We start from the raw sequence: 18,233 nt of genomic DNA on the forward strand, positions 1-18,233 counted from the left end.
TGTGCAACTTAGGTATTTACTCTGTAAGTAATTGTTGCCAAAAGTTTACCATTACACAATGTCAGACAATCTGTCATTATTTAGATGTTGGAATTGAATACTTGTTCATATTTTATGTTGAAAAAAAGAGCAATAAATTATATTTTTGCACAGTAATATTTTCTTTTGTGTATACTTTAAAGTTTTACATAAATCTTTTAATAGAATTATCAGCTTGACATTATCGGTTATCGGTTGGAATGAGGAGGAAATTATCGGTTATCGTTATCGGTTGAAAAATGTATTATCGTGCATCACTAGTTTTAACCAGCACGTCCGCTGCACCTCTGTTGCACGCACACACGTACGCACGCGCGTGAGGCGATAAATGGCAGCGGGAAAATTACCGCCTTCATTTTCATTTACCGTGCAATAAATGGAAAAATTGCATATCGCGACAGGCTGTTTGTACTGAATTTATTGACATGACATTAATATTATCCTGAAAACATTGCCAACATTATTGATTGACGTATGTGTGCATATGTTGTTTTTTATTGGCATGCTAAGTCAGTCTGACTGACTCGCGCTAGCTTAGCCACTCCGGAGCCCTGACTCTAACAAATAACTAACAAACTACACAGAATTTGTTGAAATCAACTCCACCGACTAATTAAACACTTGCTAACTCGAAGATTAAGCCTGATATTAAAATTCTGAACTTCCCCTTTAATGTGTACGTGTTGGTGTGAATTTGCGTGCGTTTGCTTTATAGGTATATTTTTGTGAATATGTCGATATGAGTTGTATGTGTGTTTTTGTAATTGTGTGTGTTATTTTATTCATGGGTCTATATTTTTTGGGTGTTTTCTTGCGTGCATATTTGTATGTGTGAGCTGTGTGTTGGCACATGCACTTATTTGATGACTGATGGGATTTAGCGGGTCAGCGTGGATGCAGAAAGCCATGAAGACACCTCTGACCTTTCATATATTAAGTGGACCAAACCTTCACTTTTAGCCTAAAAGCTTTGCGCTTGTGCATGTGTTTTACGAACATTCCTGGAGTAATGTGATGTTCTTGAGTACTAGCAGTCATATGACGTTTGTAAAAACACAGCATTACAGACTTAAATCATCACAAGACACTAATAAATTACCCAATGTCTACAGTATGGTATTAAGGAACACCTACACTGTGTAATTCAATAGGTCAATAGGAGCTATACAGCTGCAATCAATACGAGACAAATGCATGAAAATCGCAACCAATAAAAAACAGCATTCTGCCCAAATAAGAAGGCCAGCTTGGGTCAGTATAGTACAAACAAGGAGTCACTCGAAGAATAGATTCGCCACTAACTCACAAAGCTGCGGTAATGTTATTCATTTTTTGCAAAATATAAATAATACATGCCTCAAGGCAATTTTGTGATATCTTTTTACACTGAAATAATGGAGATTGGGGGGTCTTCATACACACTCATCTTTTAAATACAAACATTATAAATTTATGTTTTGCTTGAAAACATGTAGATTCAAGATGAACTCAAAGAATGGTGAATTTTTAATGCCTTGTTTGGATGTGATTTAATCGCTAAAACAAACGCAATTAAAATGTACTGTATAGTGGTACCTCTACATACGAAGTTAATTCGTTCCAGGACCTTGTTTGTAAGCCGAAATGGTCATATGTCGAGCATGTTTTTTCCTATAAGAATACATCATAATTCCATTAATTCGTTCCACAGCCCAAAAACCTACACTAAATCCTTAATAAATACTGCTTGTACTATTACAAATGGCAATTACACATAGCAAAACAACGAAATTATAAATAAAAATCGGAATAATATTATAATAATAATAAATCCTGTAATAATGTCACGAATCGGGTTCTCATGTGGCAGACATTTTTTGCGTGCTGTACCTGCACGCACCGCGTGGCTGACGTGACAGTGAGATAGAGAGTGCGTTAGAGATTTTACTTTCTCTTTGAATGTTTTGTTGCTGTCGTTAACTGCGGTGGATGAGAGGTTTAAAAAAGTTTACTCAGTTCATTCAGAGTTTATTATTATGAATTTATTTTTACTTTCTTGCTGTTGGGCTAGTATTATACTTTGTACTAGTCTTTTTCCTATTTTGCCAAGGTAAGCAACAGCCTGACAAAGCCTTGATAGCAATGATTTCACATCCAATTATGTAGCTCTTTGGGGGATATATATATATATATATATATATATATATATATATATACATACAAACGGGGTGGTATCGGCCGATACTGCACAGCCAGGTATCGGTATCGGGGCCAAAAAATGGTATCGGTGCAACACTAGCACTAACCTTAGAACCCGTGTTTTCTTTCACAAGAAAATCGGCCGTGCGTCCGTCTTCCGGCAAATCAAAGAAACTGCGGCGCTGTCATAAATCGTCGTATTTTGAGCATGTTGTCGGACGTGGAAACAAACGGGGAGTCAAATTTTACGTTGGATGTCGAAAAGATCGTGTGTCGAAGCGATCGTATTTCGAGGTACCACTGTACTTGGTTCCACGTTCATTCATACTACTGATCAGAAGGTGGCGGTCATGATCTAAGAAAGCAGACAAAAACATCAACAAAATAATGTTGCCGCACAAAGACCTCCGGAACTAATGTGGCTCAGTGGTAGAGTAGTTGTTCCCCTCCCCAGAGTTTTCTAGTTAAATTCTAACCTTGTCTATGTATCCTTGAGCAAGATACCGAAGCCTGCATTGCTCTTGATTCTGCGTCATCAATAGGTAAGTGAGGATACAGGGTCGAAGCACAATGAGTGCCTTGAGGGTGGATAATCGCAATACAGGTTAGGGCTGGGCGATATGGCCTTAAACATGTATCACGATAAATTGAGCAGATTTATCTCGATAACGATAAATGACGATAAATTCGCCCAAGCGTACTGTTATATAATTTGAAAATCTGAATCAATGCATGAAATACAGATGAACTGTTTCTTGATTTATTTACCAGCATTCAATTTCATATACTGTATTTAACAATTGTACATGCAGTCTAAACATTAAGTTTATAAAAATGTATTGTAAGCAATAAGAATTCAAGTATGAACATTTATAACAGCGTGTATGACTTGAACAATGTACATTATCAAAATCAATATGCCTGTGCAAACATGTCATTGTAACACAAATGACTTGCAGCTTGAACAGTACACTTCAAAAAGACAACTTATTGTTAATGGCTGCTGTGACAAATTATTAAATACAAGTGTTTACATTATGGTTTCAGGGTCCCCCCCAGTGCATTTTTTAATAAATGCACGCACAAATGAACCCCCAAACAAATAGAGAGACACACACATTAAAGCTATATTGATCTTCTTCAATTGAAACGCTTAAGATTTTATGATAGCAATAATGACACAGAAATAAGCACATACAGAAAAATAGCTGGGGCCATTTCTCGGTCATTATAAGTTTCGCCGTTGGATTGTACTTTATGCTGAATGCATTACCATCACAAAAGCTATCAGAGGAATCACACACAGACAGATACAAAATAACGCCACATAGTAATTGTTAGATGCAGTCCGTGCCCAATCCACTCATTAAGTTCAGCCGTTTCGACAAGGTTAGAGCCGCTATACGACTCCATCACGTTCATTTGTAGCGTTAGCCGCTAGCTAGCGTTAGCCTGGCTACCAGTAGAAAGCACTGAAAGCACCATCTCCGGAAATCGTGAGAACAAGGGAGGACAGCGGGTGAAAGCCCGTCTGGATGCCACCAAGAGTCTACTAAATGTCGGCTGAAAGTTTGGTGAACCTCCCTTAAGCCACACTCCATCACGTTTTGCTTGTAGCGTTAGCTGCTAGCGTTAGCTTACCGGGCTTTTGTTTGATTGGCTTCTTGATGATCACGTGACTCCCGACGTAAGCCCATTGACTGCTTTCTTAAAGGGGAATGAACATAGACGAACAACACAGAATCAAAGTGGGATGAAAAGACTATATTTTCTTGTTTTATTAATTTACCGAATTTACCGACATGGTCAAAATTACGTCGGTCATCGTTAAGAATTTCGGTGACGGTAAATTTTCGGTTTACCGCCCTGCCCTAATACAGGTGATTAAAATATGTCAGATTATTACAATTTACTTACGCTGTACTGACTCAAAAAAAATATATTGAGAGAACGTATTTTGATGATGTCATTTTAAGGAAATGCAAGTAAATAGAATAAATATAATGTTCTAATATCAATTATTATTATTAATATTATTTCATGTTGAACCGATGTACACAATAACATGTAGATCCAAAGAACCTTTCTTTTTCAGCGTATATGTGTTAAGCTTCATTCACACTAGACACGTAGCACAGGGAACCACTGCACTGTATTGTATTGTACTGTAATCCACTCTGCTATACTATTCACTTTCACTGAGTTGTTGACATGGGCGTTTGGGAGTATTCATGTTTGGCAATGCCATACGCCATACTGCTACGTTTATTAACTTGCATTATTTGGTGGTTTGACGACAAAATGTTGCATGTAACATGAAGAATTTGAATCATCTTTGTCGCTCAGTTCAAGTACAGTGGTACCTCTCATTAAGATCATCTGTACATCCAGAATTTTCAGGTTAAGACACGCCTCAATGGGAAAATATTGCCTCTTGTTAAGGAAGAAATTTCAGGATACAGAAGGCAAAAATACAGTATGGCTGGTACTCACAGTTACCAGGGTTTACTGAACGTAACATATTTATAGCTGCTCTGCCATTGGCTATTATCTAGCATTCCTGGCATCCAATTGGCTAAAAAGGACCTCTACTGTCTGTGTGTATCCCAGCGTCCCCTTCATTATCCCCTCGTGTGCCAACAGCTTTACATGAGTGTTTTCACTTTTATTCTTTATTCTTGTTTTTTTACATTATGCACAACTCTGATGTAATGTTTTTTGCACAACAATTTAATTGTAACATGTATTTGGTACATGGTTTGATGCATTTTTATGCATTGTAAAATATGTCTGAATTTGGGGGGTGGGGGTTGGAACGGATTAGGGCATTTACATAGAAAACGCGTCTCTACTTATTGAATTTTCAAGTTAAGAAACAACTTCCAGAACCAATTAATTTTATAAGTAGAGGTACCACTTTAGTATCAGTCATATCATTTCCATTCTACTTATGACTACTATGTAATCATCTCTTGTCAGGCAACGATATCCAGGTGCATGCTGGGGGATAGCATTCAACATTAAGACAACATGAACACGACCATTTATGTTATGGAAAGGGTCTGTGTGTGATTAGCAACAGTTGGAATTTCCCACGAGAAATCAGCTGTTTCCAAGGGTGTGCGTCCATATACAGTATGTGTTGCTGAATTATTTCCACGAGTCAGCATTCTTTAAGCCAGTAGGTACGTGTGAGAAAGAGGTAGTGCGTGACGTGAGAAGTTCTCACACAGTTGGGCACACAACCAGCTGACTGTATACACATTACACACACATACACACCCTCCACACACCCAAGTATAGCCCTTAAACAAAAAAAGAAGCAATTAATGATGTTTTTTCATAAGTATAAAGAATATAGTTCACAAACACAAGATACTGAGAAAGAGCCAGTGAAAACCGAATACAGCTACATGAGGAAATCTATTAGAACATGTTCTGAAATAAGAAAATGTCATTTACTTTACAGTCACAAGATTCAATAAAATCATTTTTTTCATAAAACCATTAATGATTAAGTTTTTCAGCATGGCTAAAAGCAATTTCCATGTATTTTCTCCCCAAAGGCAAGCAAGATCAATTATAGCTATAAAATCTTTGACGCTATAATACATTACAAGCAGTTGTCTTTTTTCGTTACCTAAAGCTATGAGTAGGACCTAGCCTTGGCATTGGATGTTTTCAGGTGGTTGGAATTTGACAACATTTCATGGCCAGTCGTCGCTTCTTCTGCATTACAAAAGGCCAAAGACCACCCGTTGTTACGAAACAGAGAATGGCCAGTATCTTCAAAGGACTCTGACTGACTTAACTACTCAGGAAATCCAGCGGTGTGATCTGACCGGGCTCATAAATAACAATTCACTTAACAGCGTTTTTTTTTTTCTTTTACCCTATAAAGCCCGATAAACGTGCTGAAATGTCAACCTCAAGGACCTTTCCATGAGCTCTCTAGTCCTTAACATAAATGCACAGAAGTTACAGAAACTGCATGATCATGAACTAAAAATACTGGTAATAACAGCTAACCATACCTCAAAACTAAGAACAGCAAGAATAAATTGTGTCTAGACATTGAAAAAGAAAATTATTGGGGAGAAAACTCTTTAGAGGTCCAGCAACCTTTGGGAATTGGAGTCCTGAACATGTTTGACTTGAAAACCTGATAACTTACAGTAGTTCCTGTAAATGCCTGACTGAGCTTGCAGCACTGAACTATTCAGTTTCAGGACCAACACGTCCAAAGAGAGTTCTACCAAATATTGGGAAATAGGTTTCGTATTTGGACCACAGTAATTACAGTCTAAATTTCGGCCTTATTCTATTTATTTGGAACAAAAGAATACTCTACCAATGAGGGCTGGGGCATTCACTAGCTCCAGGAAAATGCAGTGCTGAAGGGATCTGATTAGAACCTTTCAGGTCGAAGTTCTGAGATGGGAAGACCCTGCTATTCAGTGTTACTTTTGAGTTTTTCAAAGAACATTAACAGATGTAATACTGTCCTGAAAATACTGGACTTTAAGACCTAAAAACTGAACGTTCCAGAAATACAGTGTGAACCACAGTCATCAACATAAGCAAGTTTCTCCAATGTTCTTGTACAGAAGGAACAAAAGTGTAAATATTTTTTTGAGCTAATTACTGAATACGCCCCTAACATTAAAAACTAAAGGAAAAAAAAAAAAAAAAAAGATCTTAATTGACGGTTGGCCTTCTTTGGAGAGGTCACTGTCTGCAGTGTTAAACCTTTAGTTCTTATAAATGCCCACAACCAAGAATGAATAGTTATTAGAACTTTAGGAGAAGCATCCTATCTGACGTTCCCAACGATTGATTGTAATAATAATAAATAAAGGAGGGTAACAAAAAATATTCAATGAAATATTTGCCAACCACATTTAGGAGTTTCTAATGTACCACTAATTGCCTGTACAGTAGTGTACACCGATTTTTGAGCATGTTACAACTTTTCATTGAATGCCCCCCTACAAAAAAAAAAAAAAACAACAACAACAACAACAACAAAAACTGATACTTTCTAGCTGTACTGTACTTTAAGATGACTAAATCTCATCCTTGGGCTTCATTTTAATGTATGCAAATTGTCATTCAAAATTGGAGGGAAAAAAGTTAGCTTCATTTTAATCGATGTAAAATGTCATTCAAAATTAAATAAAGGAAAAAAGGGACTCACATGTTGCATATTGTTGGAGATCCATGTGTCCAAAAGTAGCTCCAGTCTGCTCCTGTGGTATTTGCTGGTGGTCTTCACCGCGATGAACACGTCGTTCTTGGTCAGAAGCTCCACAGCCTCCGGCTGGGCCCTGCTTCGCGCGGGCCGATTTAGGGCGCTTCTTTGCCGGGTAAGTTGCCTGAAATACTCCGTGAATACTGCGCGACTCGCCGGAGCTCCCTCCGCTTCCCCTTCTACTTGTTTGACGACAAATAAACAGGCGACGAGCAGGCAGAGGACGACGACGGGACAGTGTCGGTCCCCTATGGACCTGCGCATGTTAAGTGTGTGAAGGAGTTCACCACTTCATTAACCAAAGGACGCACCAATTACATTAGTTTTGTTTAGCTCAAGAACTCTGGACGCACTGTAGTGGCTGTTTACGATGGCTGGAGCCGCTGGATCACACCACAGTACTTAAACGATGGAGTGTTACCAATGGGCGGTTCAAGACTGATAATCAACCAATGAAAACATTGAGCGCCTTTAGAGGCAGGGCTAATACAGTAAAACGTTAAAAAAAAAAAAAAAAAAAAAAATATATATATATATATATATATATATATTATTATTTAAATTATTTTATTTTTTAACAAATACCGTCCCAAAAAAATTAAATGTCAACAAAAAAGCCATGCATGAAATCAAAAGAATCAATTGATTTAAAAAATGATGAAAATACAAAGATTTGTACAAAGATATAAATATAAAATACAAAAAAGAACAAAAAGATGCAAAACAAAAAATCCACAGAAACCCTGGTCAACAGCTTTTCTCCACCTTATGCACTTTCAACTCCAGTTATATACTCGTATAAATATACAGTGGTATGAAAAAGTATCTGAACCTTTTGGAATTTCTCACATTTGTGTGTAAAATCTCCATCACATATGATCTGATCTTTGTCTAAATTACACAGATGGAAAAAAAAAAAGTGTCTGCTCTAACTAAAACCCCAACATTTTTAGGTTTTCATATTCTAATGAGGATAGCATCCAAACAATGACGGAAGGTGGAAAAATAAGTAAGTGAAGCCTCTGCCTAAATGTTGGTGATGGTCAACCAGCCTAACATAGCGGTGGTGGATAAACATCAGAAGACAGCAGTAGTGATAGATGTAGCAATCCCGAGCGACAGCAACATCAGGAAAAAAGAACACGAAAAGCTGGAGAAATATCAAGGGTTGAAGGAAGAGTTGGAGAAAATGTGGGGAGTGAAGGCAACATTGGTGTCAGTAGTGATCGGTACACTAAGGGCAGTAACCTCCAAGCTGGGTGCATGGCTCCAACAGATACCAGGAACAGCGTCCAATATCTCCGTTCAGAAGAGCGCAATCCTAGGGACAGTTAAGATCCTGCGAAGAACCCTCAAGCTCCCAGGCCTCTGGTAGAGGATATATATATGTATATGTATGTGTGTATATATATATATATATATATATATATATATATATATATATATATATATATATATATATATATATATATATATATATATATATATGTATATGTATATATATATATGTGTATATATATATATATGTATATATATATATGTGTATATATATATATATATATGTATATGTATATATATATATGTGTATATATATATATATGTATATGTATATATATATATGTGTATATATATATATATATATATATATATGTATTATATATGTATCTATATATACATATTAGGGGTGTCAAACGATTAAAATTTTTAATCAAGTTAATTACAGCTTAAAAATTAATTAATCATAATTAATCGCAATTGATCGCAATTCAAACCATCCCTAAAATATGCCATATTTTTCTGTAAATTATTGTTGGAATGGAAAGATAAGACACAAGATGGATATATGCATTCAACATACGGTACATAAGTACTGTATTTCTTTATTATAACAATAAATCAACAAGATGGCATTACCATTATTAACATTCTGTTAAAGCGATCCATGGATAGAAAGACTTGTAGTTCTTAAAAGATAAATGTTAGTACAAGTTATAGAAATTTTATATTAAAACCCCTCTTCATGTTTTCGTTTTAATAAAATTTGTAAAATTTTCAATCAAAAAATAAACTAGTAGCCCGCCATTTTTGATGTCAATAATTACTTACACAGTGCTCATGAGTGCTGAAGCCTATAAAATCAGTCACACCCAAGCGCCAGCAGAGAGCGGCAAAACTCCGAAAAACACAACAAGTACGCCTTTCACTGTGCTTTCATTTTAATCTGTTTGAGCGGGGCATTTGTGCGTTAATTGCGTCAAATATTTTAACAGGATTAATTAAAAAAATTAATTACCGCTCGTTAACGCGATAATTTTGACAGCCCTATATATATATATATATGTATATATATATATATATATATATATATATATATATATATATATATATATATATATTAGGGCTGTCAAACGGTTAAAATTTTTAATCGAGTTAATTACAGCTTAAAAATTAATTAATCGTAATTAATCGCAATTAATCGCAATTCAAACTATCTCTAAAATATGCCATATTTTTCTGTAAATTATTGTTGGAATGGAAAGATAAGACACACGACGGATATATACATACAACATACTGTACATAAGAACTGTATTTGTTTATTGTAACAATAAATCCACAAATGGCATTAACATTCTTTCTGTTAAAGTGATCCAAGGATAGAAAGACTTGTAGTTCTTAAACGATAAATGTTATAGTTACAAGTTATAGTAATTAGGGCCCGAGCACTGAGCGTGCGAAGGCCCTATTGTTTTGCAAAGGATTATTAGGGCCCGAGCACTAGACGTGCGAAGGCCCTATTGTTTTGCAAAGGATTATTATTAGGGCCCGAGCACTAAGCGTGCGAAGGCCCTATTGTTTTGCAAAGGATTATTTTTTTTTTTTTTTTTTTTTTTTTTTTTCAGGGCAAATGAAAACGGCCAATTTGGAGGCCTGAACATGCACGAAAAGTCACCAAAATTTGCACATACGTCCGGAAAATTGTAAATTTCGATAATTTTGCAACGTTGCAAAAAAATATAACAAAATGGCTCAGTGGCGCCCCCTTGAAATTTTAAAATTGGCCTATAACATTAGGGTCTGTCAGCGTAGAGCAATGAAATTTGGGGGGTCTATACCTTGTCCAAAACCGCTCCAAAAAAGCATTTACACGCATATTCCAAACCCAACAGGAAATCGGTTATTTTGGATCAAATATGAAATTTTTATCGATTTACAGGGTGCACATTTGAGACCTTTTCGCCGAGGGAGTTAGTTGGATCATCTTCAAAATTGGTGAGACTGTTCAGGAGACATATGAAATCTTAAGTTTTGAAAATGGTGCGTTTTCATTCACGGGTCTGACCTGGGCGTGGTGCCAAAGTCGACCATTTTTTCGGCAAAATGACAAATTCAGTAAATGACTTATAGTTCCTTGACACAACGTTCAATCTTTTTCATATTTGGCATGTATGTGTGGTATCCCACCCTTAACACGAGTGCATTGAAATATTACCCATTAGGTCTAGCGCCCCCTAGTGAGAACAGGAAATGCCTTTTTTTACGAGACAGGTTCCTCCTCCAAGGGAAAAAAATCTGTTGACCTCAAACCTGCATCAGGGGAGCCTTAAGACCTGTGTTCAGGTGCCTGATGAAAAATATTGAGGTTTCGTTGAAGCGGAGAGGTCCAAACTGGAAGTGAAAATGACCGTCAACAATTTGTCTCGCCAAAAATTTTGAACAGTCATAACTCGGCAGATATGCAACATATCTGCGCCAAACTTTCCGTGTTTGTTGAGAGTCATACCCTGAAGGTTCTTGTAGGGGTCATTTGCATCAACTCTACAGTGCCAACTAGTGGCGACAGAAAGAAGTTTTAAAAAAGGCCTTTCCTATTGGGTTTTTTCAACATAGAGCAAGGAAATTTGGGGAGTAGATACCTTATGCAAAACTGCTCCAAAAAGTCTCTTGCACCCATATTCCAAATCCAACAGGAAATCGGGTATTTTGGATCGAATGTGAAATTTTCATGGGTTCACAGTAAGAGTTTACATTTGGAGGCTTGAATATGCATAAAAACTCACCAAAATTTGCACATACATGCGGCTTTGGATAACGTTCGATAATCTTGCAACGTTACGAAACAATTTAACAAAATGGCTCAGTGGCGCCCCCTTGAAATTTTCAAAAAGGCCTCTCCATTTAGGTTTTTCTAACATAGAGTGATGAAATTTGGAGAGTCAAAACTTTGTGCAAAACTGCTCCAAAAAGTCTCTTGCACACACATTCCAAATCCTACAGGAAATCGGGTATTTTGGATTGAATGTGAACTTTTTATCGATTTACAGTGTGCACATTTTACACCTTGGCACCTAGGGAATTAGTTTGATCATTCTCAAAATTGGTGAGACTGTTCATGAGGCATATGAAATCTTAAGTTATAAAAATGGTGTGTTTTCATTCACGGGCCTGACCTGGGCGGGGCGCCAAATTCTTCCATTTTTTCGCCAAAACACCGAATTCGGAAAATGACTGATAACTCCCTCATACAACGTTCAATCTATTTTAAATCTGGCATGTGTGTGAGGTATACCAGCCTGAGCAGGACTGGATTGAAAATTTACCATTTGTGCCTGGCGCCTCCTAGTGGGAACAGGAAATGCCCTTTTTTACGGGACACACTCCTCCTCTAAAGGGAAAAAATCAATCTACCTCAAACCTGTATAAGGGAAACCTTAAGACCTGTCTTCAGGTGCCTGATGAAAAATATTGAAGTTTCGTTGAAGCGGAGGGGTCCAAACAGGAAAGTGAAAATGACTGTCAACAATTTTTCTCTCCAAAAACTTTGAACAGTCATAACTCAGCAGATATACAAGATATCTGCGCCAAACTTCCCGTGCTTGTTGAGAGTCATACCCTGAAGGGCCTTGTAGGGGTCATTTGCATCAACCCTACAGCGCCAACTAGTGGCGATAGAAAGTCACTCGTTTTTCCAAAACATGTCCAGTTCTTTTCATGTTGGTCATTGTAGTTTCAAGACCTATTAAAATACTTTTTTACGGCCCATGTCCACGTGTCTCTGTCTGTTGCCGTGACGACCCTTTGTTCGCCATTTAAAGGAAATATTTTTTTTCAGAGACTCAGGGAGCTTATAGAGCCACAATAGTTGGCACACTTGGTCGAATTGGCCCAGTTAGAAGATTAATTTTGGTTTTGAATAAGGGCTTGGCTGCACAGCTCAGTAGTGGCTCCTTTTTTGTAGTACTCTCTCCAATAGGGGTTTTTATCTCTTGGGTGTGGGAATGTAAATAGGCGACTTTCGAGCATGTTAGGTTCTAATGAGATGATTAGAGAGGAGGATCTGCCACCACCCTGACCTGCACACAGTCCGAGTTGCGTGACGTCCGAGTTGCGCTAGATTGCGAGGGCCCGTTCAGTCCTGCTTGCAGGCCTAGTTATTATTAGGGCCCGAGCACTAGACGTGCGAAGGCCCTATTGTAATGCAAAGGATTATTATTATTAGGGCCCGAGCACTAGACGTGCGAAGGCCCTATTGTTTTGCAAAGGATTATTATTATTATTATTATTATTATTATTATTATTATTATTATTATTATTATTATTATTATTTTTTTTTTTTTTTTTTTCAGGGCAAATGAAAATGGCCAATTTGGAGGCCTGAACATGCACGAAAAGTCACCAAAATTTGCACGTACGTGCAGATTCGCGTAAATTTCGATAATCTTGCGTCGTTTTGAAAAAATGTCAAAAAATGGCTCAGTGGCGCCCCCTTGACCCTTAAAATTTTCAAAAAGGCCTCTCCTCTCAGGTTTTCAACGCAGAGCAATGAAATTTGGGGAGTAGATACCTTATGCCTAACTGTTCAAAAAAGCCTCTTGCACCCATATTCCAAATCCAACAGGAAATCGGGTATTTTGGATCGAATGTGAAATTTTTTCGGTTCACAGTTGGAGTTTACGTTTGGAGGCTTGAATATGCATGAAAACTCACCAAAATTTGCACATACATTCAACTTTGCGTAAATTTTGATAATCTATAAAAAAAATTAACAAAATGGCTCAGTGGCGCCCCCTTGAAATTTTCAAAAAGGCCTCTCCTATTAGGTTTTTTCAACGTAGAACAATGAAATTTAGTGAGTTGATACATTGTACAAAACTGCTCCAAAAAGTCTCTTGCACCCATATTCCAAACCCAACAGGAAGCCGGAAATTTTGGGTCAAATGCGAAATTTTATCGATTTACATTTGAGACCTTGTCGCTGAAGGATAAAGTTGGATCGTCTTCAAAATTGGTCAGACTATTCAGGAGACCTATGAGATCTTAAGTTTTCAAAATGGTGTGTTTTCATTCAAGGGTCTGGCCTGGGCGTCGTCCCAAAGTCGGCCATTTTTGGGCAAAATACCAAATTCAGAAAATGATTAAAAACTCCGTGATACAACGTTCAATCTTTTTCATTTCTAGCATGTATATGAGATATCCCAGCCTGAACACGACTGCATTGAAATATTACCCATTAGGCCTGGCGCCCCCTAGTGGGAACAGGAAATGGCCTTCTTTACGAGACAGGCTCCTCCTCCAAGGGAAAAAAATCTATTGACCTCAAACCTGTTTCAGGGGAGCCTCAAGACATGTGTTCAGGTCCCTGATGAAAAATATTGAGGTTTCGTTGAAGCGGAGAGGTCCAAACTGGAAGTGAAAATGACCGTCAACAATTTGTCTCGCCAAAAACTTTGAACAGTCATAACTCGGCAGATATGCAACATATCTGCGCCAAACTTTCCGTGTTTGTTGAGAGTCATACCCTGAAGGTTCTTGTAGGGGTCATTTGCATCAACTCTACAGTGCCAACTAGTGGCGACAGAAAGAAGTTTTAAAAAAGGCCTTTCCTATTGGGTTTTTTCAACATAGAGCAAGGAAATTTGGGGAGTAGATACCTTATGCAAAACTGCTCCAAAAAGTCTCTTGCACCCATATTCCAAATCCAACAGGAAATCGGGTATTTTGGATCGAATGTGAAATTTTCATGGGTTCACAGTAAGAGTTTACATTTGGAGGCTTGAATATGCATAAAAACTCATCAAAATTTGCACATACATGCGGCTTTGGATAACGTTCGATAATCTTGCAACGTTACGAAACAATTTAACAAAATGGCTCAGTGGCGCCCCCTTGAAATTTTCAAAAAGGCCTCTCCATTTAGGTTTTTTCAACGTAGAGGGATGAAATTCGGAGAGTCGATACCTTGTACAAAACTGCTCCAAAAAGTCTCTTGCATGCGTATTCCAAACCCAACAGGAAATCGGGTATTTTGGATTGAATGTGAAATTTTTATCGATTTACAGTGTGCACATTTTACACCTTGGCACCTAGGGAATTAGTTTGATCATTCTCAAAATTGGTGAGACTGTTCATGAGGCATATGAAATCTTAAGTTATCAAAATGGTGTGTTTTCATTCACGGGCCTGACCTAGGCGGGGTGCCAAAGTCAGCCATTTTTTTGCCAAAACACCGAATTTGGAAAATTACTGATAACTCCCTCATACAACGTTCAATCTATTTTAAATCTGGCATGTGTGTGAGGTATACCAGCCTGAGCAGGACTGGATTGAAAATTTACCATTTGTGCCTGGCGCCTCCTAGTGGGAACAGGAAATGCCCTTTTTTACGGGACACACTCCTCCTCTAAAGGGAAAAAAACAATCTACCTCAAACATGCTTAAGGGAAGCCTTAAGACCTGTCTTCAGGTGCCTGATGAAAAATATTGAAGGTTCGCTGAAGCGGAGGGGTCCAAACAGGAAAGTGAAAATGACCGTCAACAATTTTTCTCTCCAAAAACTTTGAACAGTCATAACACGGCAGATATACAACATATCTGCGCCAAACTTCCCGTGCTTGTTGAGAGTCATACCCTGAAGGGCCTTGTAGGTGTCATTTGCATCAACCCTACAGCGCCAACTAGTGGCAATAGAAAGTCACTCGTTTTTCCAATACATGTCCAGTTCTCTTCAGGTTGGTCATTGTAGTTTCAAGACCTATTAAAATACGTATTTACGGCCCATGTCCACGTGTCTCTGTCTGTTGCCGTGACGACCCTTTGTTCGCCATTTAAAGGAAATATTTTTTTTCAGAGACTCAGGCAGTTTATAGAGCCACAATATTTGGCACGCTTGGTCGAATTGGCCCAGTTAGAAGATTAATTTTGGTTTTTAATAAGGGCTTGGCTGCACAGCTCAGTAGTGGCTCCTTTTTTGTAGTACTCTCTCCAATAGGGGTTTTTATCTCTTGGGTGTGGGAATGTAAATAGGCGACTTTCGAGCATGTTAGGTTCTAATGAGATGATTAGAGAGGAGGATCTGCCACCACCCTGACCTGCACACAGTCCGAGTTGCGTGACGTCCGAGTTGCGCTAGATTGCGAGGGCCCGTTCAGTCCTGCTTGCAGGCCTAGTTATTATTATTATTCTTCTTTCTTCATGGCAAATGAAAATGGCCAATTTGGAGGCCTGAACATGCACGAAAAGTCACCAAAATTTGCACATACGTGCAGATTCGCGTAAATTTCGATAATCTTGCGTCGTTTTGAAAAAATGTCAAAAAATGGCTCAGTGGCGCCCCCTTGACCCTTAAAATTTTCAAAAAGGCCTCTCCTCTCAGGTTTTCAACGTAGAGCAATGAAATTTGGGGAGTAGATACCTTATGCCTAACTGTTCAAAAAAGCCTCTTGCACCCATATTCCAAATCCAACAGGAAATCGGGTATTTTGGATCGAATGTGAAATTTTTTCGGTTCACAGTTGGAGTTTACGTTTGGAGGCTTGAACATGCACGAAAACTCACCAAAATTTGCACATACATTCAACTTTGCGTACATTTTGATAATCTACAAAAAAATTTAACAAAATGGCTCAGTGGCGCCCCCTTGAAATTTTCAAAAAGGCCTCTCCTATTAGGTTTTTTCAACGTAGAACAATGAAATTTAGTGAGTCGATACATTGTACAAAACTGCTCCAAAAAGTCTCTTGCACCCATATTCCAAACCCAACAGGAAGCTGGAAATTTTGGGTCAAATGCGAAATTTTATCGATTTACATTTGAGACCTTGTCGCTGAAGGATAAAGTTGGATCGTCTTCAAAATTGGTCAGACTATTCAGGAGACCTATGAGATCTTAAGTTTTCAAAATGGTGTGTTTTCATTCAAGGGTCTGGCCTGGGCGTGGTCCCAAAGTCGGCCATTTTTAGGCAAAATACCAAATTCAGAAAATGATTAAAAACTCCGTGATCCAACGTTCAATCTTTTTCATTTTTAGCATGTTTATGAGATATCCCAGCCTGAACACGACTGCATTGAAATATTACCCACTAGGCCTGGCGCCCCTAGTGGAAACAGGAAATGGCCTTCTTTACGAGACAGGCTCCTCCTCCAAGGGAAAAAAATCTATTGACCTCAAACCTGTTTCAGGGGAGCCTCAAGACATGTGTTCAGGTGCCTGATGAAAAATATTGAGGTTTCGTTGAAGCGGAGAGGTCCAAACTGGAAGTGAAAATGACCGTCAACAATTTGTCTCGCCAAAAACTTTGAACAGTCATAACTCGGCAGATATGCAACATATCTGCGCCAAACTTTCCGTGTTTGTTGAGAGTCATACCCTGAAGGTTCTTGTAGGGGTCATTTGCATCAACTCTACAGTGCCAACTAGTGGCGACAGAAAGAAGTTTTAAAAAAGGCCTTTCCTGTTGGGTTTTTTCAACGTAGAGCAATGAAATTTGGGGAGTAGATACCTTATGCCTAACTGCTCAAAAAAGCCTCTTGCACCCATATTCCAAATCCAACAGAAAATCGGGTATTTTGGATCAAATGTGAAATTTCTGTCCATTTCTAGTACAGTTTACATTTGGAGGCCTGGACATGCACGAAAACTCACCAAATTTTGCACATACATGCGGCTTTGTGTGGATTTCGATAATCTTGCAACGTTACAAAAAAATGTAACAAAATGGCTCAGTGGCGCCCCCTTGAATTTTTCAAAAAGGCGTTTCCTATTAGGTTTTTTTAACGTAGAGCAATGAAATTTGGGGAGTCGATACCTTGTGCAAAACTGCTCCAAAAAGTCTCTTGCACCCATATTCCAAACCCAACAGGAAATCGGGTATTTTGGATCGAATGTGAAATTTTTATCAATTAACAGGGTGCACATTTGAGACCTTGTCACAGAGGGAATCAATTGGATCATCTTCAAAATTGGTTAGACAATTCAGGAGACCTATGAAATCTAAACTTTTCAAAATGGTGTGTTTTCATTCCTGGGTCTGACCTGGGCGTGGTGCCAAAGTCGGCCATTTTTTCGGCAAAATGACAAATTCAGTAAAGGACTAATAGCTCCTTGAAACAACGTTCAATCTTTTTCATATCTGGCATGTATGTGCGGGATCCCACCCTGAACACGAGTGCATTGAAATATTACTCATTAGGCCTAGCGCCCCCTAGTGGGAACAGGAAATGCCTTTTTTACGAAACAGGCTCCTCCTCCAAGGAAAAAAAAATCTATTCACCTCAAACCTGCATCAGGGGAGCCTGAAGACATGTGTTCAGGTGCCTGATGAAAAATACTGAGGTTTGGTTGAAGCAGAAGGGTCCAACAGGAGAAGTAAAAATGACTGAAGCCATTTCGTCTCACCACAAGTTTTGAACAGTCATAACTTCTACAACATATCTGCGCCAAACATATCGTGCTTGTTGAGTCATAGTCTGAAGGGTCCTGTAGGGGT

General features: G+C 38.2%; 1 protein-coding gene across 1 annotated transcript in view; it reads right to left on the reverse strand.

Annotated features, from left to right (window-relative positions):
* The window catches only part of LOC130921123 (beta-1,3-N-acetylglucosaminyltransferase lunatic fringe-like), a 43,636-nt gene extending 35,766 nt beyond the window's left edge, over positions 1-7,870 (reverse strand). Inside the window, exon 1 of the mRNA XM_057844790.1 lies at positions 7,415-7,870. Within this exon, the coding sequence (XP_057700773.1) occupies positions 7,415-7,732 (318 nt within the window). The 5' untranslated portion in view covers positions 7,733-7,870. The remainder of the gene's footprint in view (positions 1-7,414) is intronic.
* Between the last annotated feature and the right edge of the window lie 10,363 nt (positions 7,871-18,233).

The sequence above is a fragment of the Corythoichthys intestinalis genome, chromosome 8 (genome assembly GCF_030265065.1).
Source record: "Corythoichthys intestinalis isolate RoL2023-P3 chromosome 8, ASM3026506v1, whole genome shotgun sequence".
NCBI lineage: Eukaryota > Metazoa > Chordata > Actinopteri > Syngnathiformes > Syngnathidae > Corythoichthys > Corythoichthys intestinalis.